Source organism: Scyliorhinus torazame, chromosome 8 (assembly GCF_047496885.1).
Source record: "Scyliorhinus torazame isolate Kashiwa2021f chromosome 8, sScyTor2.1, whole genome shotgun sequence".
In the NCBI taxonomy this organism is placed as follows: Eukaryota; Metazoa; Chordata; class Chondrichthyes; order Carcharhiniformes; family Scyliorhinidae; genus Scyliorhinus; species Scyliorhinus torazame.
Genome location: NC_092714.1, coordinates 272,621,342 through 272,645,905, shown reverse-complemented (window position 1 = coordinate 272,645,905; position 24,564 = coordinate 272,621,342). Strand labels below are relative to the sequence as shown.

The 24,564-nt window shown below is 41.3% G+C and overlaps 1 protein-coding gene across 1 annotated transcript in view; it reads left to right on the top strand.

Annotated features, from left to right (window-relative positions):
- The first annotated feature begins 2,736 nt into the window (after positions 1-2,736).
- The window catches only part of LOC140428915 (potassium channel subfamily K member 9-like), a 41,396-nt gene continuing 19,568 nt past the window's right edge, over positions 2,737-24,564 (top strand). The window contains exon 1 of the mRNA XM_072515562.1: positions 2,737-3,019. Coding sequence (XP_072371663.1) covers positions 2,737-3,019 — 283 coding nt within the window. The remainder of the gene's footprint in view (positions 3,020-24,564) is intronic.

Genomic DNA, 24,564 nt, shown 5'->3' with positions numbered 1-24,564 from the left:
TGTGTAATTGCCTGTGGTTCCGTATGGGGTAATAGCATGTGTGTAATCATGGGGCTGTGGCTCTCTGGGTGTCTGTGTGCATGTGTGGGGGGGGGGGGGGTTGTGTGTGTGCACACAATTTTGTGTGTGTGGAGGGGCGCTGTGTTTGCGTGGTTTTGTGACTGGACAATTTGATGTGATTCTGTTTGTATGTCTGGTTTTGTGTGTGTGTGTGGATAATTGTGTGCGGGTGTCTGCGCCTGAGAGTGCGTGTGTGTGTGGAAGTGAATGTATGTGTTTGCATGTGAGAGAGTGCGTGTGTTTGTGTGTGTGTGCGTGTATAATTGTGTGTGTGAGAGGGAGTGAGTGTATGTGTTTGGGTGTGAGTGTGAGAGAGTGTGTTTGTGTGTGTGTATTTGTGTGGACAATTGTGTGTGAGAGATGGAGTGAGTGTATGTGTTTGGGTGAGTGTGTGTGCGTGATTGTGTGTGGGAGAGTGTATGTGAGAGAAAAGGGAGTGTGTTTGTGTTTTTGTGTGTGTCTGTGTGAGAGAGTGTGTGCTGTTGCGTGTGAGTGTGTTGGTACCTGTGCACAAATTGCGTTCATTACACATCAATCTTTGGTCCAGCCTGGAGGAGTGAGTCTCATTTCCCAGCAGCGTGTTAACTGATGCCGGAGTCTGTCCAGTCCCCGCTGCTTTGCGAGCTGGTGTTCTGCAGAGTGAGCTCCGCCGAAGCACCGATCAACTCTTTGGGAAAACTCAGCTAATGATTCGGGAACACTTGTTGATGCGAGCTGGGTTCTGGAGCGAGTGAATGCTGCTCTCACCTGGGGGAGATGCAGAAAGGCGAGGATAGCAGAGAGCTCTGCGGTGTGGGCTCCGGCTGCTAGCCTCGCCCGGATTATCTCGGCTCTGTGTCTCTACCTCGCTGGATGCTAGCAGCTCGGAGTCTCGCACACTGGGAGGAGACAGAATGAGAAATTGGATTTTATCAGAGCAAAGGCGAAGGGAAGGCGAGGCACCCAGGACACCGAGCGTAACCTGGATACCACCGGGAGCATAGCGCTTGTGGACCGCAATGCTTAGCCCGTGAAGGACTCTCGCCCACTCGAGAGAGGCTCGGGTTAAGGCAGTCAGCTAGCCGAGCAGACATTAAACCGGGACAAGACAGCCTGGATCATCTCATTTTAATCCGGGATAAAGGACCCGGCTCCAGGAAGTAATTGTCCATCCACACTCTCGGGATAAAACTACAAGCAAAAAGTTAGACCGAGCAGAGCTCTGAGCGAGCAGGGGAGGTGGATTCACCGCTGCCCTCGGAGAAGCTTCATTCCGGCTTCGTGTAGTCGTTTTTTTAACGGGTGGGGGTCGTTTACCTGGATGGTTCCTGGACTAACCAACAGCCGAAATTAGCTACTGGCATCGGAGCAGATCAGGATTTACTTGGGGAGAGGTGGGAAGGATATTTATCGCCACTTTGACCACGGAGGCCACCTCAAGCCCAACTGATCCAATCAGTGCCAACCCAACCTGAATTAATCCAACCCAAACTAACCCAACCCAAACTAATCTCAACCAACCCAAATTAACCCATCCCAAACCAATCACACCCAAACTAATCTCAACCAACCCAAATTAACCCATCCCAAACCAATCACACCCAAACTAATCTCAACCAACCCAAATTAACTCTTCCCAAACCAATCACACCCAAGCTAATCTCAACCAACCCAAATTAACTCTTCCCAAACCAATCACACCCAAACTAATCTCAACCAACTCAAATTAACCCATCCCAAACCAATCACACCCAAACTAATCTCAACCAACCCAAATTAACCCATCCCAAACCAATCACACCCAAACTAATCTCAACCAACCCAAATTACCCCATCCAAAACTAACCCAACCCAAACTAACCTAATCCAACCCAAATTAACTCTTCCCAAACCAATCGCACCCAAACTAATCTCAACCAACCCAAATTAACCCATCCCAAACTAACCCATCCCAAACTAACCCAACCCAAATTAACCCATCCTAAACCAACCCAAACCAAACTAATCTCAACCAACCCAAATAAACCCATGCCAAACTAACCCAACCCAAGCTAATCTCACCCAACCCAAACGAGACCATCCCAAACTAACACAGCCCAAACTAATCTCACCCAAGCCAAATAAAATCATCCCAAACTAACCCAACCCAAACTAACCTAATCCAACCCAAGTAAACCCATCCCAAACCATCCACACCCAAACCAATCTCAACCAACCTAAAATAGCCCATCCTAAACCAATCCAAACCAAACTAATCTCAACCAAACCAAACTAACCCATCCCAAACCAACCCAAACTAACCCATCCCAAACCAACCCAAACTAAACTAAACCAACCAAACTAACCTATCCCAAACCAACCCAAACTAAGCCAGCCCAAACCAACCCAAACTAAACTAAACCAACCAAACTAACCTATCCCAAACCAACCCAAACTAAGCTAAACCAACCCAAACAAGCCCAACCCAAATAATTGAGCTCAACTCAGCCCAGGCGCGTTTTTCTCTCCCGCAGCCGTTCTCCAGGTTAGAGGGATTATTCTTTTCCACAATTAATTTGCTTAATTGCTGAATTATTTTAAGGCGTGTGCAGGTTGCGGGGAGCGCGCGACCCTGCGCGTGCCCGCGGCCGGAGTGCCCGGTGCGCTGTGGGTGGGGGAGGCGGGGATGCGGCGCGCTGGAGCCGGGCTCCGGTGGTCATGAAGCGGCAGAACGTGCGGACTCTCTCCCTGATCCTCTGCATGTTCACCTACCTCCTGGTGGGCGCTGCCGTCTTTGACGCACTCGAGTCTGACTTCGAGACCTCCCGCAAGCGGCTACTCAACTCCAAGCGAATGGAACTGAAGAGCAAGTACGGGATGAGCGAGGAGGACTACAAGGAGCTGGAGTGGGTGGTTCTACAAGCCGAGCCGCACCGCTCTGGGCACCAATGGAAATTCGCCGGCTCCTTCTACTTTGCCATCACCGTTATCACGACCATAGGTGAGAGAGGGTCAAGCTTTTCTAAAAAAAACGGTTTTCCACTCACACAGGCGGTGAGAGCAGAGGGATATCCGGAGCAGAGATCTGGGAATACAACTGGGACTGGGAACGGGGCAGCAGAGAAAAACTTTGGCAAACTAACGCCTGGTCGGAAGCCCTTCTCGACTAATCGGTAGAGATTAATCCTGATGATATGTCGCCAACCCAATTGTCATTGTGTCAATGCATTCACAGGGATAAGAGAAGGTACACTTGACAGAATCGTGTATATTAATGGTCCAGTCATACCCAGCTTCTAATTCCCAATGATATACCACAAAAAGGACCATTATCTTACTTCTAACGAGGTACAGAAATATAGCGCCACCAGTCCTAACCTCTCCCGATAAGAACACGGAGTCAACGAGGAGAATGTAGCATTGGCACCCTTATACGAGTGCACCGAGGGTGCCAGTGAGAATGGACAGAGCAGTCATCAGTTACAACATTCGGCAAATAAGGACAAACTTTTAGCAGGAAAGGGGTGGGGCTTAAAAGCTGCCATTGGAATCCAGGTTTTTCACTTTGTTTCAATTTTGCAGAGAACCCATTCATCGTTAGTTATACCCTGTGTGCCTGGGGAATGCAGAAAACCTCTCTGACATGAGTCTAACACACAACGCCAGGGCAATATACTGCTGAGGGTCAATCCATGAATATTTCAGCTACTCCCAATTTAAATATCCTATCAGGGAAAGCCAAGGGGTGGACCCCTTCAGAACGGGGCTGCTATAAAATGGGAGTCAAGTGAGGTCCGGCCACATGGGACACAAGCGGGAGATCCGGCCAAAAACTGCCGATGCGGCAGCGGTAGAATGAATCCTGTGGAGGAAAATTCAGTGAACAACGCGAGGGTAGGCATCCCTATAGAATATGGCACCAGACTGGGATTCGTGGAATTCAGACCGTGGGAAAGTGAATACAGTCTCCAAATACTGTGATTCAGACAGCAGATTAGTCTGAGATTAGTGTAATTCAGAGTGGGATTCGTATAATTCAGTCTGTGATTGGTGTAATTCAGTCTGGGATTAGTGTAATTCAGTCCGTGATCAGTGAAATTCAGTCTGTGATTGGTTGTATTCAGTCTGGGTTAGTGTAATTCAGTCTGTGATTAGTATGACTCAGTCTGTGATTTGTGTGATTTAGTCTGTGATTGGTGTGACTCAGTCTGTGATTAGTGTAATTAAGTCTGTGATTGGTGTGATTCAGTCTGTGATTGGTGTGATTCAGTCTGTGATTAGTGTAATTCAGCCTGTAATTGGTGTGATTCAGTCTGTGATTGGTGTGATTCTGTCTGTAATTAGTGTAATTCAGTCTGTGGGATTTGTGTGCTTCAGTCAGTGATTAGTGTAATCCAGTCTGTGGGAGTAGTGTAATTCAGTCTGTGGGATTTGTGTATTTCAGTCAGTGATGAGTGTAATTCAGTCTGTGATTAGTGTAATTAAGTCAGTGATGAATGTAATTCAGTCTGTGATTAGCGTAATTCAGTCTGTGATTAGTATAATTCAGTCTGAGATTAGTATAATTCAGTCTGTGGGATTAGTGTAATTCAGTCTGTGATTAGTATAATTCAGTCTGTGGGATTAGCGTAATTCAATCTGTGGGATTAGTGTAATTCAGTCTGTGATTAGTGTAATTCAGTCTGTGGGATTAGCGTAATTCAATCTGTGGGATTAGTGTAATTCAGTCTGTATGATTAGTGTAATTCGGTCAATGATTAATGTAATTCAGTCTGTGATTAGTGGCATTAAGTCTGGAACTAGTGTAATTCAGTCTGGGGTTAGTGTAATTTAATCTGGGATTAGTGTAATGCACTCTCTGGTTAGGGTAATTAACTTTGGGATTAGTGTCATCTAGTCTGATCTGATTGTAATTCAGTCTGAGATTAGTGTTAATCAGTCTGGGATTAGAGTAATCTTGCCTGTGAGTATTGTAATTCAGTCTCCTAATTGTATCATTCAATCCAGGATTAGTGTAATTCAGTCTGTGATTAATGTAATTCAGACTGGAATTAGGGTGACTCAGCCTGGGATTAGTGTAATTCAGATTGGAATTAGGGTGACTCAGTCTGGGATTAGTGTAATTCAGATTGGAATTAGTGTAATTCAGTCTTGGTCTATTGGAAATTAGCCTATGTTTCATGTAATTCAGTCTGTGTTCAGTGTGATTCAGTCTGGGATTAGTGCAATTCAGATTTGAATTAGTGTAATTCACTCCATAAATGGTGTTATACAGTCTGTGATTAATGTAATTCAGTCTGTGATTGGTGTATTGCAGTCTGGGACTAGTGTAATTCTCACTGGAATGCGTGAAAATCATGACATGCTTAGCGTAATTTAATCCACGATTCAGTCTGTGATTAGTGTAATTCAGTCTGTGGGATTTGTGTAATTCAGTCTGTGATTAGTGTAATTCAGTCTGCATGATTAGTGTAATTCAGTCTGTGGGATTAGTGTAAAGGGGCAGGTTTGGCACAGTGGGCTAAATAGCTGGCTTGTAATGCAGTACAATGCCACAGCACAGGTTCAATTCCCGTAGCGGCCTCCGCGAACAGGCGCCGGACTGTTGCGATTAGAGGCTCTTCACAGTAACTTCATTGAAGCCTACTTGTGACAATAAGTGATATTATTATTCTTATTATTAATTCAGTCGGTGGGATTTGTGTAATTCAGTCTGTGGGATGAGTGTAATTCTGTCCGTGTGATTAATTTAATTCAGTCTGTGGGATTAGTGTAATTCAGTCTGTGTGATTAGTGTATTTCAGTCTATGATTACTGTAATTCAGTCTGTGGGATTGGTGTGATTCAGTCTGTGATTAGTGTAATTCAGCCTGTAATTGGTGTGATTCAGTCTGTGATTGGTGTAAGTCAGTCTGTGGGATTTGTGTACTTCAGTCAGTGATCAGTGTAATTCAGTCTGTGGGAGTAGTGTAATTCAGTCTGTGTGATTAGTGTAATTCAGTCTGTGTGATTAGTAGTCTGTGTGATTAGTGTAGTTCAGTCTGTGGGATTAGTGTAATTCAGTCAGTGATGAGTGTTATTCAGTCTGTGATTAGTGTTGTTCAGTCAGTGATGAGTGTAATTCAGTCTGTGATTAGCGTAATTCAGTCTGTGATTAGTGTAATTCAGTCTGTGATTAGTATAATTCAGTCTGTGGGATTAGTGTAATTCAGTCTGTGATGAGTGTAATTCAGTCTGTGATTAGCGTAATTCAGTCTGTGATTAGTGTAATTCAGTCTGTGATAAGTATAATTCAGTCTGTGGGATTAGTGTAATTCAGTCTGTGATTAGTATAATTCAGTCTGTGGGATTAGCGTAATTCAATCTGTGAGATTAGTGTAATTCAGTCTGTGATTAGTGTTATTCAGTCTGTGATTAGTGTTGTTCAGTCAGTGATGAGTGTAATTCAGTCAGTGATGAGTGTTATTCAGTCTGTGATTAGTGTTGTTCAGTCAGTGATGAGTGTAATTCAGTCTGTGATTAGCGTAATTCAGTCTGTGATTAGTGTAATTCAGTCTGTGATTAGTATAATTCAGTCTGTGGGATTAGTGTAATTCAGTCTGTGATGAGTGTAATTCAGTCTGTGATTAGCGTAATTCAGTCTGTGATTAGTGTAATTCAGTCTGTGATTAGTATAATTCAGTCTGTGGGATTAGTGTAATTCAGTCTGTGATTAGTATAATTCAGTCTGTGGGATTAGCGTAATTCAATCTGTGAGATTAGTGTAATTCAGTCTGTGATTAGTGTAATTCAGTCCGTGATTAGTGTAATTCAGTCTGTGTGATTAGTGTAATTCAGTCAATGATTAGTGTAATTCAGTCTGTGATTAGTGGTATTAAGTCTGGAACTAGTGTAATTGAGTCTGGGGTTAGTGTAATTTAATCTGGGATTAGTGTAATGCACTCTCTGGTTAGGGTAATTAACTCTGGGATTAGTGTCATCTAGTCTGAGTTGATTGTAATTCAGTCTGGGATTAGTGTCAATCAGTCTGGGATTAGAGTAATCTCGCCTGTGAGTATTGTAACTCAGTCTCCTAATTGTATTATTCAATCCAGGATTAGTGTCATTCAGTCTGTGATTAATGTAATTCAGACTGGAAATAGGGTGACTCAGTCAGGGATTAGTGTAATTCAGATTGGAATTAGTGTAATTCAGTCTGGGTCGATTGGAAATTAGTCTATGTTTCATGTAATTCAGTCTGTGTTCAGTGTGATTCAGTCTGGGATTAGTGCAATTCAGATTTGAATTAGTGTAATTCACTCCATAAATGGTGTTATACAGTCTGTGATTAATGTAGTTCAGTCTGTGATTGATGTATTGCAGTCTGGGACTAGTGTAATTCTTACTGGAATTAGTGTAAATCAGGACATGCTTAGTGTAAATTAATCCAGGATTCAGTCTGTGATTAGTGTAATTCAGTCAGTGGGATTAGTGTAATTCTGTCTGTGTGATTAATGTCATTCTGTCTGTGTGATTAGTGTAATTCAGTCTGTGTGATTAGTGTCATTCAGTCTAGGATTAGTGTAATTCAGTCTAGGATTAATGCAATTCAGTCTGCACGATTATGTAATTCAGTCTGTGTGATTAGTGTAATTCAGTCTGTGTGATTAATGTCATTCTGTCTGTGTGATTAGTGTCATTCAGTCTGTGGGATTAGTCTAATTCTATCTGTGTGATTAGTGTAATTCAGTCTGTGATTACTGCAATTCAGTCTGTGGGATTAGTGTAATTCAGTCTGTGATTAGTGTCATTCATTTTGTGGGCTTAGTGTAATTCAGCCTGGGATTAGTGTAATTCAGTCTGTGATTTGTGTAATTCAGTCTGTGATTAATGCAATTCAGTCTGCACGATTATGTAATTCAGTCTGTGTAATTAGTGTAATTCAGTCTGCGTGATTAGTGTAATTCAGTCTGTGTGATTAGTGTCATTCAGTCTAGGATTAGTGTAATTCAGTCTAGGATTAATGCAATTCAGTCTGCACGATTATGTAATTCAGTCTGTGTGATTAGTGTAATTCAGTCTGTGTGATTAGTGTAATTCAGTCTGCACGATTAGTGTAATTCAGTCTGTTTGATTAGTGTAATTCAGTCTGTGTGATTAGTGTAATTCAGTCAGTGATTAGTGTATTTCTGTCTGTGTGATTAGTGTGATTCAGTCTGAGATTAGTGTAATTCAGTCTGTGTGATTAGTGTAATTCAGTCTGAGATTAGTGTAATTCAGTCTGTGTGATTAGTGTGATTCAGTCTGAGATTAGTGTAATTCAGTCTGTGTGATTAGTATAATTCAGCCTGAGATCAGTGTAATTCAGTCTGTGGGATTTGTGTAATTTAGTCTCGGTTTAGTGCTACGAAACCTGGAATTAGAGTAATCTAGACTGTGATTATTTTAGTTCATTCACCCATTAGTGTAATTCTCGTACCAGCCTCCCCAAACAGGCGCCGGAATGTGGCAACTAGGGGGTTTTCTCAGTAACTTCATTTGAAGCCTACTTGTGACAATAAGCGATTTTCATTCATTTCAGATTAAAGCAAATTATTCTGGAGACTGGAATTAGAAACAAAAACAGGAAATACTGGTTAATCTCAGCATGTCTGATAGCATCTATGAAGAGAGAAGGGAGCTAACGTTTCGAGCATGGATGACTCTTTGTCAAAGCTTTTCTCTCCACAGATGCTGATAGACCTGCTAAATTGTCCAGTATTTGCTGTATTTGTGTTAGTGCAATTCAGTCTGTGATTAGTGCAATTCTGTCTGTGTGATTAGTGTAATTCAGTCTGTCTGATTAGTGTAATTCAGTCTGTGATTAGTGTAATTCAGTCTGTGAATAGTGTAGTTCAGTCTGTGGGATTAGTGTAATTCAGTCAGTGGGATGAGTGTAACTCAGTCTATGATGAGTGTAATTCAGTTTGTGGGATTAGTGTAATTCAGACTGTGATTAGTGTAATTCAGTCTGTGATTAGTGTAATTCAGTCTGTGATTAGTGTAATTCAGTCTGTGTAATCAGTATAATTCAGTCTGTGGGATGAGTGTAATCCAGTCTGTGGGATTTGTGTGATTCATATTGTGGGATTAGTGTAACTCAGTCTGCGTGATCAGTGTAATTCAGTCTATGGGATTAGTGTAATTCAGTCTATTATAAGTGTAATTCAGTCTGTGATTAGTGTAATTCAGTCTGTGGGATTAGTGTAATTCAGTCTATGATAAGTGTAATTCAGTCTGTGATTAGTGTAATTCAGTCTATGGGATTAGTGAAATTCAGTCTGTGGGATTAGTGTCATTCAGTCTATGATAAGTGTAATTCAGTCTGTGATTAGTGTAATTCAGTCTATGGGATTAGTGTAATTCAGTCTATGATAAGTGTAATTCAGTCTGTGATTAGTGTAATACAGTCTGTGGCATTAGTGTAATTCAGTCTGTGGGATTTGTGTAATTCAATCTGTAATTAGTATAGTTCAGTCTGTGGGATTAGTGTAGTTCAGTCTGTGGGATTAGTGTAATTCAGTCTGTGATTAGTGTAATTCAGTCTGTGATTAGTGTAATTCAGTCTATGGGATTAGTGAAATTCAGTCTGTGGGATTAGTGTCATTCAGTCCATGATAAGTGTAATTCAGTCTGTGATTAGTGTAATTCAGTCTATGGGATTAGTGTAATTCAGTCTATGATAAGTGTAATTCAGTCTGTGATTAGTGTAATACAGTCTGTGGCATTAGTGTAATTCAGTCTGTGGGATTTGTGTAATTCAATCTGTAATTAGTATAGTTCAGTCTGTGGGATTAGTGTAGTTCAGTCTGTGGGATTAGTGTAATTCAGTCTGTGATTAGTGTAATTCAGTCTGTGATTAGTGTAACTCAGTCTGCGTGATCAGTGTAATTCAATCTGTGATTAGTGTAATTCAGACTGTGGGATTAGTGTAATTCAGTCCGTGATTAGTGTAATTCACTCCGTGAATAGTATAGTTCAGTCTGTAGGATTAGTGTAATTCAGTCTGTGGGAATAGTGTAATACAGTCTATGGGATGAGTGTAATTCAGTGTGTAGGATTAGTGCAATTCAGTCTGTGATTAGTGTAATTCAGTCTGTGTGAGTAGTGTAATTCAGTCTGTGATTAGTGTAATTCAGTCTGTGAATAGTGTAGTTCAGTCTGTGGGATTAGTGTAATTCAGTCAGTGGGATGAGTGTAACTCAGTCTATGATGAGTGTAATTCAGTTTGTGGGATTAGTGTAATTCAGACTGTGATTAGTGTAATTCAGTCTGTGATTAGTGTAATTCAGTCTGTGATTAGTGTAATTCAGTCTGTGATTAGTGTAACTCAGTCTGCGTGATCAGTGTAATTCAATCTGTGATTAGTGTAATTCAGTCTGTGGGATTAGTGTAATTCAATCTGTGATTAGTGTAATTCAGTCTGTGATTAGTGTAACTCAGTCTGTGGGATGAGTGTAATTCAGTCTGTGATTAGTGTAATTCAGTCTGTGTGAGTAGTGTAATTCAGTCTGTGATTAGTGTAATTCAGTCTGGGTAATCAGTGTAATTCAGTCTATGGGATTAGTGTAATTCAGTCTATTATAAGTGAAATTCAGTCTATGGGATTAGTGAAATTCAGTCTGTGGGATTAGTGTCATTCAGTCTATGATAAGTGTAATTCAGTCTGTGATTAGTGTAATTCAGTCTATGGGATTAGTGTAATTCAGTCTATGATAAGTGTAATTCAGTCTGTGATTAGTGTAATACAGTCTGTGGCATTAGTGTAATTCAGTCTGTGGGATTTGTGTAATTCAATCTGTAATTAGTATAGTTCAGTCTGTGGGATTAGTGTAGTTCAGTCTGTGGGATTAGTGTAATTCAGTCAGTGATTAGTGTAATTCAGTCTGTGATTAGTGTAACTCAGCCTGCGTGATCAGTGTAATTCAATCTGTGATTAGTGTAATTCAGTCTGTGGGATTAGTGTAATTCAGTCTGTGATTAGTGTAATTCAATCTGTAATTAGTATAGTTCAGTCTGTGGGATTAGTGTAGTTCAGTCTGTGGGATTAGTGTAATTCAGTCTGTGATTAGTGTAATTCAGTCTGTGATTAGTGTAATTCAGTCTATGGGATTAGTGAAATTCAGTCTGTGGGATTAGTGTCATTCAGTCCATGATAAGTGTAATTCAGTCTGTGATTAGTGTAATTCAGTCTATGGGATTAGTGTAATTCAGTCTATGATAAGTGTAATTCAGTCTGTGATTAGTGTAATACAGTCTGTGGCATTAGTGTAATTCAGTCTGTGGGATTTGTGTAATTCAATCTGTAATTAGTATAGTTCAGTCTGTGGGATTAGTGTAGTTCAGTCTGTGGGATTAGTGTAATTCAGTCAGTGATTAGTGTAATTCAGTCTGTGATTAGTGTAACTCAGCCTGCGTGATCAGTGTAATTCAATCTGTGATTAGTGTAATTCAGTCTGTGGGATTAGTGTAATTCAGTCTGTGATTAGTGTAATTCCGTCCGTGAATAGAATAGTTCAGTCTGTGGGATTAGTGTAATTCAGTCTGTGGGAATAGTGTAATACAGTCTATGGGATGAGTGTAATTCAGTGTGTGGGATTAGTGCAATTCAGTCTGTGATTAGTGTAATTCAGTCTGTGTGAGTAGTGTAATTCAGTCTGTGATTAGTGTAATTCAGTCTGGGTAATCAGTATAATTCAGTCTGTGGGATGAGTGTAATTCAGTCTGTGGGATTTGTGTGATTCATATTGTGGGATTCGTGTAAATCAGTCTGCGTGATCGGTGTAATTCAGTCTATAGGATTAGTGTAATTCCGTCTATTATAAGTGTGTGATTAGTGTAATTCAGTCTGTGGGATTAGTGTAATTCAGTCTATGATAAGTGTAATTCAGTTTGTGTTTAGTGTAATTCAGTCTATGGGATTAGTGTAATTCAGTCTATGATCAGTGTAATTCAGTCTGTGATTAATGTAATTCAGACTGGAATTAGGATGACTCAGTCTGGGATTAGTGTAATTCAGATTGGAATTAGTGTAATTCAGTCAGGGCCTATTGGAAATTAGTCTGTTTCCTGTAATTCGGTCTGTGTTCAGTGTTATTCAGTCTGGGATTGGTGCAATTCAGATTGGAATGAGTGTAATTCAATCCATGATTGGCGTTATACAGTCTGTGATTAATGTAACTCAGTCTGCGATTGGCATATTTCAGTCTGGGATTAGTGTAATTCCCACTGGAATTCGTGTAAATCATGTTGTGTTTAGCGTAATTTAATATGGGATTCATGTCACCGAAATGCGATTACTGCAATTCAATTTGCGATTAGTGTAGCTCAGTCTGCAATTAGTGTAATTCAGTCTGGGATTAGCCTAATATAGCCTGGGGTTATTGTAATTAAATCAGTTATTATTGTAATAAAGGCAGTGATTATTGTAATTCAGTCTGATTAGTTTAATTTAGTCGGGGATTAGTGTAATTCAATCTAGGATTCATGTAATTCAGTCTGTAATCAGTGTGATTCAGTCTACGATTTGTATAATTCAGTCTCGAGTTAGTGTAATTTAGTATGGGATTGGGGTAATATAGTCTGGGATTAGAGTAATTCCGTCTGAGATTAGTGTAATTCAGTCTGATATTAGTGTAATTCAATTTGGGATTAGTGTAATTCAGCCTGTGATTAGTGTAATTCAGTCTGGGTAATCAGTATAATTCAGTCTGTGGGATGAGTGTAATTCAGTCTGTGGGATTTGTGTGATTCATATTGTGGGATTCGTGTAATTCAGTCTGCGTGATCAGTGTAATTCAGTCTATGGGATTAGTGTAATTCCGTCTATTATAAGTGTGTGATTAGTGTAATTCAGTCTGTGGGATTCGTGTAATTCAGTCTATGATAAGTGTAATTCAGTTTGTGTTTAGTGTAATTCAGTCTATGGGATTAGTGTAATTCAGTCTATGATCTGTGTAATTCAGTCTGTGATTAATGTAATTCAGACTGGAATTAGGATGACTCAGTCTGGGATTAGTGTAATTCAGATTAGAATTAGTGTAATTCAGTCAGGGTCTATTGGAAATTAGTCTGTTTCCTGTAATTCGGTCTGTGTTCAGTGTTATTCAGTCTGGGATTGGTGCAATTCAGATTGGAATTAGTGTAATTCAATCCATGATTGGCGTCATACAGTCTGTGATTAATGTAACTCAGTCTGCGATTGGCATATTTCAGTCTGGGATTAGTGTAATTCCCACTGGAATTCGTGTAAATCATGTTGTGTTTAGCATAATTTAATATGGGATGTATGTCACTGAAATGCGATTACTGCAATTCAATTTGCGATTGGTGTAGCTCAGTCTGCAATTAGTGTAATTCAGTCTGGGATTAGCCTAATATAGCTTGGGGTTATTGTAATTAAATCAGTTATTATTGTAATACAGGCAGTGATTATTGTAATTCAGTCTGATTAGTTTAATTTAGTCGGGGATTAGTGTAATTCAATCTAGGATTCATGTAATTCAGTCTGTAATCAGTGTGATTCAGTCTACGATTTGTATAATTCAGTCTCGAGTTAGTGTAATTTAGTATGGGATTGGGGTAATATAGTCTGGGATTAGAGTAATTCCGTCTGAGATTAGTGTAATTCAGTCTGATATTAGTGTAATTCAATTTGGGATTAGTGTAATTCAGCCTGTGATTAGTGTAATTCAGACTGGAATGAATGTAACTCAGTCTGTAATTAGTGTAACTAATGTCAAAATTAGTGTTATTCAGTCTGTGATTCGAGGAATTCAATCTGGATTAGTGGAATTCTGTCTGTGATTCATTTAATTCAGTCTGTGATTAGTGGTATTAAGTCTGGAACTAGTGTAATTCAGTCTGGGGTTAGTGTAATTCAATCTGGGACTATTGCAATGTAGTCTATGTTTCGTGTAAATCGGTCTGTGTTCAGTGTGATTCAATATGGGATTGGTGTAATTCAGATAGTAATTCGTGTAATTCAGTCCATGATTGTTGTTACACAGTCTGTGATTAATGTTTTGGCCTATTGCAGACTGGGATTAGTGCAATTCTCACTGGAATTAGTGTAAATCATGGTGTGTTTAGCGTAATTTAATCTTTGATTTATGTCATTGAATCTGCGATTGCTGTAATTCAGTTTGTGATTAGCGTAACTCAGTCTACGAACAGTGTAATTGAGTCTGGAGTTAGTGTAATTCAGTCTGTGGGATTAGTGAAATTCAGTCTACGATTAGTGTAATTCAATTTGCGATTAGTGTAACTCAGTCTACGATTTGTGTAATTCAGTCTGCGATTCGTATAATTGAGTCTGGGGTTAGTGTAATTCAGTCTGGGATTACGCTAATATAGTCTGAGATTATTGTAATTCTGTCAATTATTATTGTAATCAAGGCAGTGATTATTGTAATTCAGTCTGATTAGTTTAGTTTATTCAGTGATTAGTGTAATTCAATCTAGGATTCATGCAATTCAGTCTGTAATTAGTGTGATTCAGTCTGTAATTAGTGTGATTCAGTCTGTGATTCATCTAATTCAGTCTGGGGTTAGTGTAATTTAGTATGGGATTGGGTAAAATAGTCCGAGATTAGAGTAATTCAGTCTGAGAATAGTGTAATTCAGTCAGTGATTAGTGTAATTCAGTCAGTGATTAGTGTAATTCAGTCTGGGATTAGTGTAATTCAGTCTGGGACTATTGCAATTTAGTCTATGTTTCATGTAAATCGGTCTGTGTTCTGTGTTATTCAGTCTGGGATTAGTGCAACTCAGATTGGAATTAGTGTAATTCACTCCATAATTGGTATTATACAGTCTGTGATTAATGTAATTCAGTCTATGACTGGCGTATTGTAGTCTGGGATTAGAGTAATTCTCACTGCAATTAGTGTAAATCATGTTTTGCTTAACATAATTTAATCTGGGATTTATGTCACTGAAACTGTGATTACTGCGATTTGTGTAATTCAGTTAGTGTAATTTAGTATGGGATTAGGGTAATATAGTCTGAGATTAGAGTAATTCAGTCTGAGATTAGTGTAATTGAGTTCGTCATTCGTGTAATTAAATCTGTGATTAGTGTAATTCAGTCTGTGGGATTAGTGTAATTCAGTCTGCAGGGTTAGTGTAATTCACTCCGTGGGATTTGTGTAATTCAATCTGATTAATGTAATTCAGTCTGTGTGATTAGTGTAATTCAGTGTGTGGGATTAGTGTAATTCAGTCTGTGTGATTAGTGTAATTCAGTCTGCAGGGTTAGTGTAATTCAGTCTGTGGGATTTGTTTAGTTCAATCTGATTAATGTAATTCAGTCTGTGTGATTAGTGTAATTCAGTGTGTGGGATTAGAGTAATTCAATCTGTGTGATTAGTGTAATTCAGTCTGTGATTAGTGAAATTCAGCCTGTCATTAGTGTAATTCAGCCTGTGATTAGTGTAATTCAGCCTGTGATTAGTGAAATTCAATCTGTGATTGGTGTAATTCAATCCATGATTGGTTAATTCAGTCTGGGATTAGTGTAATTTAGTCTGTGATTAGTGGAATTCAGTCTGGGATTAGTGGAATTCAGCCTGTGATTAGTGTAATTCAGCCTGTGATTAGTGGAATTCAGTCTGTGATTGGTGTAATTCTGTCCAAGATTTGTCCAATGCAATCTGAGATTAGTGTAAATCCAAAGATGTGCAGGTTAGGTGGATTGGCCATGATAAATTGCCCTTAGTGACCAAAAACGTTAGGAGGGGTTATTGGGTTAGGGGATAGGGTGGAAGTGAGGGCTTAAGTGGGTCAGTGCAGACTCAATGGGCCAAATGGCCTCCTTCTGCACTGTATGTTCTATGTTCTATCTATGATTAGTATGTTTCAGTCTGTGATTAGTGTAATTCAGTCTGTGGGATTAGTGTAATTCAGTCTGTGATTAGTGTAATTCAGTCTGTGATTAGTGTAATTCAGTCTATGGGATTAGTGAAATTCAGTCTGTGGGATTAGTGTCATTCAGTCCATGATAAGTGTAATTCAGTCTGTGATTAGTGTAATTCAGTCTATGGGATTAGTGTAATTCAGTCTATGATAAGTGTAATTCAGTCTGTGATTAGTGTAATACAGTCTGTGGCATTAATGTAATTCAGTCTGTGGGATTTGTGTAATTCAATCTGTAATTAGTATAGTTCAGTCTGTGGGATTAGTGTAGTTCAGTCTGTGGGATTAGTGTAATTCAGTCTGTGATTAGTGTAATTCAGTCTGTGATTAGTGTAACTCAGTCTGCGTGATCAGTGTAATTCAATCTGTGATTAGTGTAATTCAGTCTGTGGGATTAGTGTAATTCAGTCTGTGATTAGTGTAATTCAGTCCGTGAATAGTATAGTTCAGTCTGTGGGATTAGTGTAATTCAGTCTGTGGGAATAGTGTAATACAGTCTATGGGATGAGTGTAATTCAGTGCGTAGGATTAGTGCAATTCAGTCTGTGATTAGTGTAATTCAGTCTGCAATTAGCGTAATTCAGTCTGTGATTAGTGTAATTCAGTCAGTGATTAGTGTAATTCCGTCAGTGATTAGTGTAATTCAGTCAGTGATTATTGTATTTCAGTCTGTGGGATTAGTGTAATTCAGTCTGCAGGGTTAGTGTAATTCAGTCTGTGGGATTTGTTTAGTTCAATCTGATTAATGTAATTCAGTCTGTGTGATTAGTGTAATTCAGTGTGTGGGATTAGTGTAATTCAGTCTGTGTGATTAGTGTAATTCAGTCTGTGGGATTTGTGTAATTCAATCTGATTAATGTAATTCAGTCTGTGTGATTAGTATAATTCAGTGTGTGGGATTAGTGTAATTCAATCTGTGTGATTAGTGTAATTCAGTCTGTGATTAGTGAAATTCAGCCTGTCATTAGTGTAATTCAGCCTGTGATTAGTGTAATTCAGCCTGTGATTAGTGAAATTCAATCTGTGATTGGTGTAATTCAATCTATGATTGGTTAATTCAGTCTGGGATTAGTGTAATTTAGTCTGTGATTAGTGGAATTCAGTCTGGGATTAGTGGAATTCAGCCTGTGATTAGTGTAATTCAGCCTGTGATTAGTGGAATTCAGTCTGTGATTAGTGAAATTCAATCTGTGATTGGTGTAATTCTGTCCAAGATTTGTCCAATGCAATCTGAGATTAGTGTAAATCCAAAGATGTGCAGGTTAGGTGGATTGGCCATGATAAATTGCCCTTAGTGACCAAAAACGTTAGGAGGGGTTATTGGGTTAGGGGATAGGGTGGAAGTGAGGGCTTAAGTGGGTCAGTGCAGACTCAATGGGCCAAATGGCCTCCTTCTGCACTGTATGTTCTATGTTCTATCTATGATTAGTATGTTTCAGTCTGTGATTAGTGTAATTCAGTCTTTGTGATTTGTGTAATTCAGTCTGTGGGATTAGTGTAATTCAGTCTGTGATTAGTGTAATTCAGTCTGTGATTAGTGTAATTCAGTCTATGGGATTAGTGAAATTCAGTCTGTGGGATTAGTGTCATTCAGTCCATGATAAGTGTAATTCAGTCTGTGATTAGTGTAATTCAGTCTATGGGATTAGTGTAATTCAGTCTATGATAAGTGTAATTCAGTCTGTGATTAGTGTAATACAGTCTGTGGCATTAGTGTAATTCAGTCTGTGGGATTTGTGTAATTCAATCTGTAATTAGTATAGTTCAGTCTGTGGGATTAGTGTAGTTCAGTCTGTGGGATTAGTGTAATTCAGTCTGTGATTAGTGTAATTCAGTCTGTGATTAGTGTAACTCAGTCTGCGTGATCAGTGTAATTCAATCTGTGATTAGTGTAATTCAGTCTGTGGGATTAGTGTAATTCAGTCTGTGGGATTAGTGTAATTCAGTCCGTGAATAGTATAGTTCAGTCTGTGGGATTAGTGTAATTCAGTCTGTGGGAATAGTGTAATACAGTCTATGGGATGAGTGCAATTCAGTGTGTAGGATTAGTGCAATTCAGTCTGTGAGTAGTGTAATTCAGTCTGCAATTAGCGTAATTCAGCCTGTGATTAGTGTAATTCAGTCAGTGATTAGTGTAATTCAGTCAGTGATTATTGTATTTCAGTCTGTGGGATTAGTGTAATTCAGTCTGAGTTTAGTGTAATTCAGCCTGTGATTTGTGTAATTCAGTCTGTCATTAGTGTAATTCAGTTACATTTAAGCAGCTATTGGATAGGTACATGGATTACGGTAAAATGATATAGTGTAGATTCATTTGTTCTTAAGGGCAGCACGGTAGCATTGTGGATAGCACAATTGCTTCACAGCTCCAGGGTCCCAGGTTCGATTCCGGCTTGGGTCACTGTCTGTGCGGAGTCTGCACGTCCTGCCCGTGTCTGCGTGGGTTTCCTCCGGGTGCTCCGGTTTCCTCCCACAGTCCAAAGATGTGCAGGTTAGGTGAATTGGCCAATGATAAATTGCCCTTAATGTCCAAAATTGCCCTTGGTGTTGGGTGGAGGTGTTGAGTTTGGGTAGGGTGCACTTTCCAAGAGCCGGTGCAGACTCAAAGGGCCGAATGGCCTCCTTCTGCACTGTAAATTCAATGATAATCTATGATTAATCTAGGTCAAAGGTTCGGCACAACATCGTGGGCTGAAGGGCCTGTTCTGTGCTGTATTTTCTATGTTCTATGTTCAGTGTGTGATTAGTGTATTTCAGACTGTGATTAGTGTAATTAAGTCAGTGATTAGTGTAATTCAGTCAGTGATTAGTGTAATTAGGTCTGTGATTAGTGTAAAAAGTCAGTGATTAGTGTAATTCAGTCAGTGATTCGTGTAATTCAATCTGAGATTAGTGTAATTCAGTCTGCGATTAGTGTATTTCCATCTGTGATTAGTTTAATTCAGTCAGTGATTAGTGTAATTCCGTCTGTGATTAGTGTATTTCAGTCTGTGGGATTAGTGTAATTCAGTGTGTGATTCATGTAATTCAGTCTGTGATTAGTGTATTTCAGTCAGTGAGTAATGTAATTCAGTCTGTGATTAGTGTAATTCAGTCTGAGATTAGTGGAACTCTGTCCATGATTAGCAGAATTCAATATTATATTCATGCAATTCAGTCTGAATGTTCAGATCGTGTGCGACCACCCCCTCAGGATCATGCATATGTGTGCCCCCAACGTGTGTCGCGTCATGACAGCTATTTCCTGGAGCACTCTGAGATCCCCCCTGTCAGCGAGGACCACCCCCAGGATGATGAGCTGTATTGTGAGGGACAATTGATGCCCACTGAGGACCTGGCTGATGACACTGATGTGCATGCCTGAGATTGAGGTCGATACCCGACACAATGAGGCCCACATTGCGGGCAGTCATTGAGCATTGCATCGGGCTGCTCAAAATGCGGTTCCGATGCCTTGGCCGCTCTGGCGATGCTTTGCAGTACACCCCCCTGAGAAAGCCGGGAAAGTCGAGGTTCGATTTGGGGCTCATTTATGGCACTAAGTGCCGTTGACTACAGGCAGTGATCTCGTCGACACGGCCGATTCCAAACTCTCCATTAAACCCACCTAAAAGCGGCATTAATTTGCAGCCACTGAATCATGCATTTTGCCTGTGATTAGTGTAATTCAGCCTTGGATTCATGTAATTCAGGATGCGGAATTAGTTTAATTCTATCTGCGATTGGTGTATTTCATTCTGGGATTATTTTAATTCAGCCTTTGGGATTTGTGTAATTCAGCCTGATTGTAGTGCAATTTCTCTTTGGGGATAAGTGTAATTTCGTCTAGTTTTAGTAAGACAGTCGGAGATTTGTGTCATTTAATATGGGATTAATGGAATTCAGTCTAGGATTTGATTATCTGAGTCAGGAATTAGTGTAATCCAGTTTGTGATAAATTTAATTCAGTCTGTCAATTGTGTAATTCTGCGTGTGCAATTAGTGCAAATCAATCTGTGGGATTAGTGTATTTCCATCTGAGAGTAATGCAATGTAGCCTGTGAGATTGGTATATTTTAATCTGAGATTACTGTATTCCAGCCATGGGAATTGTACAACTCAATCTGTGATGAGTGTAATTCTGCCTGAGATTTGTGTAGTTGCATATTTCAGTCTAGGATGAGTGTAATTCAGTTAATGTAATTTCACTTTTGAGATAGTTGCAATTGAGTCTCAGATTGGTATAATTAAATCTGTGGGATTAGTGTAGTTCAGTCTTTCGGTCAGTGTAATTTAGTCTGAGTATATTGTAATTTCGCCTGTGGAATTATTGTAATTCCAGGACATGTTTTTCTGTATCACAGTGGTTAGCATTGTTGCTCCACAGCACCAGGGTCCCAGGTTCGATTCCCGGCTTGGGTCACTGTCTGCGCGGAGTCTGCACGTTCTCCCCGTGCCTGCGTGGGTTTCCTCTGGGTGCTCCGGTTTCCTCCCACAAGTCCCGAAAGACGTGCTGTTAGGTGAATTGGACATTCTGAATTCTCCCTCTGTGTACCCGAACAGGCGGCGGAATGTGGCGACTAGGGACTTTTCACAGTAACTTCATTGCAGTGTGAATGTAAGCCTACTTGTGACAATAAAGATTGTTAAAATTAAATCATGAGGGGACAGAATAGATAGGGATAAACTGTTCTCATTCATAAAAGGATTAAGAATGAGAGGGCACAGATTTAAAGTGACTTGCAAAAGAATTAAATGTGATCTGAGAAAAATGTTTTCACACAGCGAGAGGTTGGGGTCTGGAATGCAGTGTCTGGGAGTGTGGTGGAGGCAGGTTCAATCGAGGCATTCTAGTGGGCATTAGATGATTATTTGAATAGAAACACTGCATGGTTGTATGGAGAAAATGCAGGGAATGGCACAAGTGCTCTTTCGTTGTGGACACGATGGGCTGAATTTCCTTCTTCTACTCTGTAATAATTCTGTGTTTCTGTAATTGTTCATCAATGGATAAATTTTTGTTTGTGGCAAGGGTTAGGGGGGGTGGAGACAGGAATTTGGAAACAGGAATTTTACTCCAGCTCCTATTTCTTATAAGAATAAATTGAGATGTTAAGAAAAGGATGGTCTGTGATTTGGAATGTCTTGTTGAATGGAATTGAAACAGGAACCTTGAGAAGAGGACATCCAAACCTATAAAGTTGCGAAATGTGGTTGTGGAGAAGGATGGAGTGGGTCTGTTCGAGAGAGAGAGAGAACACAATACAATTCTCAGGATGTTTCAGGAGAAAAGATCATTAGTGGACATCATCAAGAGAAGGCAACAAGGTTGGATTGTCCATATTCTAAGGCATGAGAACTTGGTGAAGAAAGACTAGGAAGAGTGAGAAAGAGAATGATGACATTATACAATTTGATGTGGAGACGCCGGCGTTGGACTGGTGTGAGCACAGTAAGAAGCCTTACAACAGGTCCTTCCTGAGGAAGGAGCAGCGCTCCGAAAGCTAGTGTTTGAAACAAACCTGTTGGACTTTAACCTGGTGTTGTAAGACTTCTTATTATACAATTTGTATTTGAAATGGGAGAGAAAAATGCACGACCGCAAGGCCTGGAGGAATGAGCAGGGAACCTATCCTTAGGCAGATCACTACTGCTCCTTGCCCCCGTCTTGATTAGTATCTATTTGGGGTGTGATTTAACGGCCTTATCGCCACAAACTTGAGGGTGCGACAGGGCCAATGAAACTCGCAAAAGGATTCTCAACACTTGAGACATCTCGCAAGATTCATCTGAATCTCGCAAGATGTCGCAATCTGGATCTCGCCCTCACTGGTTGGGATCCAGATCAGAAATTTTTAAATGAGATATAAGACCATAAGACATAGGAGCAGGATTAGGCCACTCGGCCCATCGAGTCTGCTCCGCCATTCAATCATGGCTGATATTTTCTCATCCCCATTCCACTGCCTTCTCCCCATAACCCCTGATCCCCATACAACTCATATACTGGAGGCCTGGTAACTAACGGCCTCGCCAGCGAGGCCTGGACCAAGCATCGTTTAGTACTAGTCCACACAAACATGGGCCAGGCGTAACGGCATCTGGGGGACCCCCAGGCCTTTGGAGGCCCCAGGGTGGTTGGGGATAGGGCAGGATGGCCTCCTGGCTCTCCCTCTGTCATCCAGACACATTGGCACTGCCAATCTAGCATCTTGGCACTGCCATCCTGGCACTACCAGGGGACCTGGTTGGCAGTGCCAAGGGTTGGGCATGAGGGGGACCATGCAGATGAAAGGGGAATGAGGGGAAGAGGGTATGAAGCGGCCTAATAAAGGTTGGAGTGAAGGATGGGGGTCCTGAAGAGGGGGCCCAAAAGGAGGAGTGGGGCGGTGTGAAAAAGGTTGGGGCTCGCAGCGACCTCATCGTCTGGTGGGCGCAATGCCCACCTGTGCAGCGGGGGGGGGGGGGGAGGAGGAGACCCTCATGCTCACTTAGAGATTGGGGCACACTTTCAAAATGGCGGCCCGATCCCTGAGGAGTTGGTCTCACGGTGAGTTTAGCACCCAGTGAGGAAAATAATTCTCAGGGTGGGTTGGACTGGGGTGAAATTCCGCAAGGCCCAAATAAATGGCCGCAATCTATCGGCCTTGCTGTACCTGACTCAGGCTCTGTCAAGGATGGTAATTCTCGCGAGAGGCCTCCCATGAGATTTACCAGCCTCGTCACGCCTCACGAGATCTAATGAGGTCTCCCGAGGCATCGCAATCTGGATCCAGCCCATTTAGGACAGTGGGCTAAACAACTGGCTTGTAATGCAGAACAAGGCCAGTAGCGCGGGTTCAATTCCTGTACCGGCCTCCCCGAACAGGTGCCGGAATGTGGCGACTAGAGGCTTTTCACAGTAACTTCATTGAAACCTACTTGTGACAATAAGCGATTATTATTATTGACGTCGGAACCCAGATTTGCATATCAAGTAGCAGTTAGTCTCACTTGAATATGTTTTCCCGGATCTACCCAGCTCCCGGGAACTAACAGCCTCGCCTCGGAGACCCAAGCGGGCGCGTTTAGCAGTGATTTCTGCAAATGTAGACCCGGTGTACCGGCATTTGGGAGGGTCTCCCAAGTGATCGGGGGCCCCTGGGTGGTCGGGCTCTGGGCTGGGTGGTACACTGGCACCACGTGTCACCCAGGCACCATTGCACTGCTAGGTACCCTGCCAGTGCCAAGGTGCCCAGGTGGCATCATGCCCATGCCAGGGATCAAGCCCAGGGGTGCCCTGTCCTTATGAGGTGGGTTGTGGGGGGCTCAATGACCAGCTGATTGGTGAGTTGGGCATTGGGGGTGTCCAGAGGCTGCGTTGGTGGTGTTGGGGGGGGGGGGAGTGGGGGGGCCGAGGGTTAGAGTTCGGGGCACCATGGGGCAGCAGAGTGGCGCAATGATTAGCACTGCTGCTTCACGGCGCCGAGGACCCAGGTCCGATCCAGCCCCGGGTCACTATCCGTGTGGAGTTTGCACATTCTCCCCGAGTTTGCGTGCGTCTCACCCTCACAACAACGATGTGCAGGGTAGGTGGTTTGGCCACGCTCAATAGGCCCTTAATTGGGGAAAAAAAATAATTGGGTACTCTTGAAAAAAAAAATGTTTTAAGTGCCAGCCTGATCTCTCCTTGCACTGCGAGCTGAGTGAGGAAATGAGACTAAATGCGACCTCGGCTAAGCTTTCCACGCCGAGGCCCAGCATGAAGCAGAGTCCCATTTACTGGCGGGGCGTTCTCGGGGCTGTCAGTGCCGGGATACACCTGGCTGAACACGCTCCACACGGAACTCTGCTTCATTTCCGTTAAACCGTGCCTTTAGTGTGATTCAATTGAAGTGTGGATCTCACCCAAAAAGCCAGGGAGAAGCACCCCACCTAAACTGGCCCAAGATGACACTTAGAAATAGTTTGATTGAGTCGCGCCCTCGATCTCTTCTTGCATTTCGGAGAAAATTTTAGCTGTGATGTTTCACCGCTGCACCTGATAATTAAAACACTAACAGCCATGGCTGTTAATACATGACCAACATTCACCCTGCTCTCAAACAGCAATTCTGCCCACTTAATGGACACCATTAATCATCTGGGAATAGATGACTCTTCCACACAAAATCTGCTTCACTCAAGCTATCTTTGAGAGAGAGACACAGATTTTGAGGGGGAAATTTACACTTTCAAATTCAGTTTGAACTTCAAAGTAAAATAATTAATTTGCAGGATCCTTTAATCGCCTTGATCACAGCTTTGCTGCAGCTTCTGATCACAGAGAGGTATCCATTCCTGCCATGCATGTTCAGGATGCTTTGATTAATACCCACACTGCATGACACTCATTTTTATTAATGCTGTACCTCACCCACCCAAAGTTATAAGGTGCCCAGTGTAGGCTGAATGTGATGCAGGCAGCTGTCATGGCAGATTGACAGCCAGGCCTTCAGCTGCCGAGGTTTTGACTCTTGTTTTGACTCCCTAAATCCCTCAGATTTTCCATCAGAAAATATTGCGTTGATGTAGCGCATCCTGCAGCGTCCCAAAGCAATTTAATGCTCATGATGTGCTAGTCACGATGATAATATAGGGGCGAAATTCTCTGTT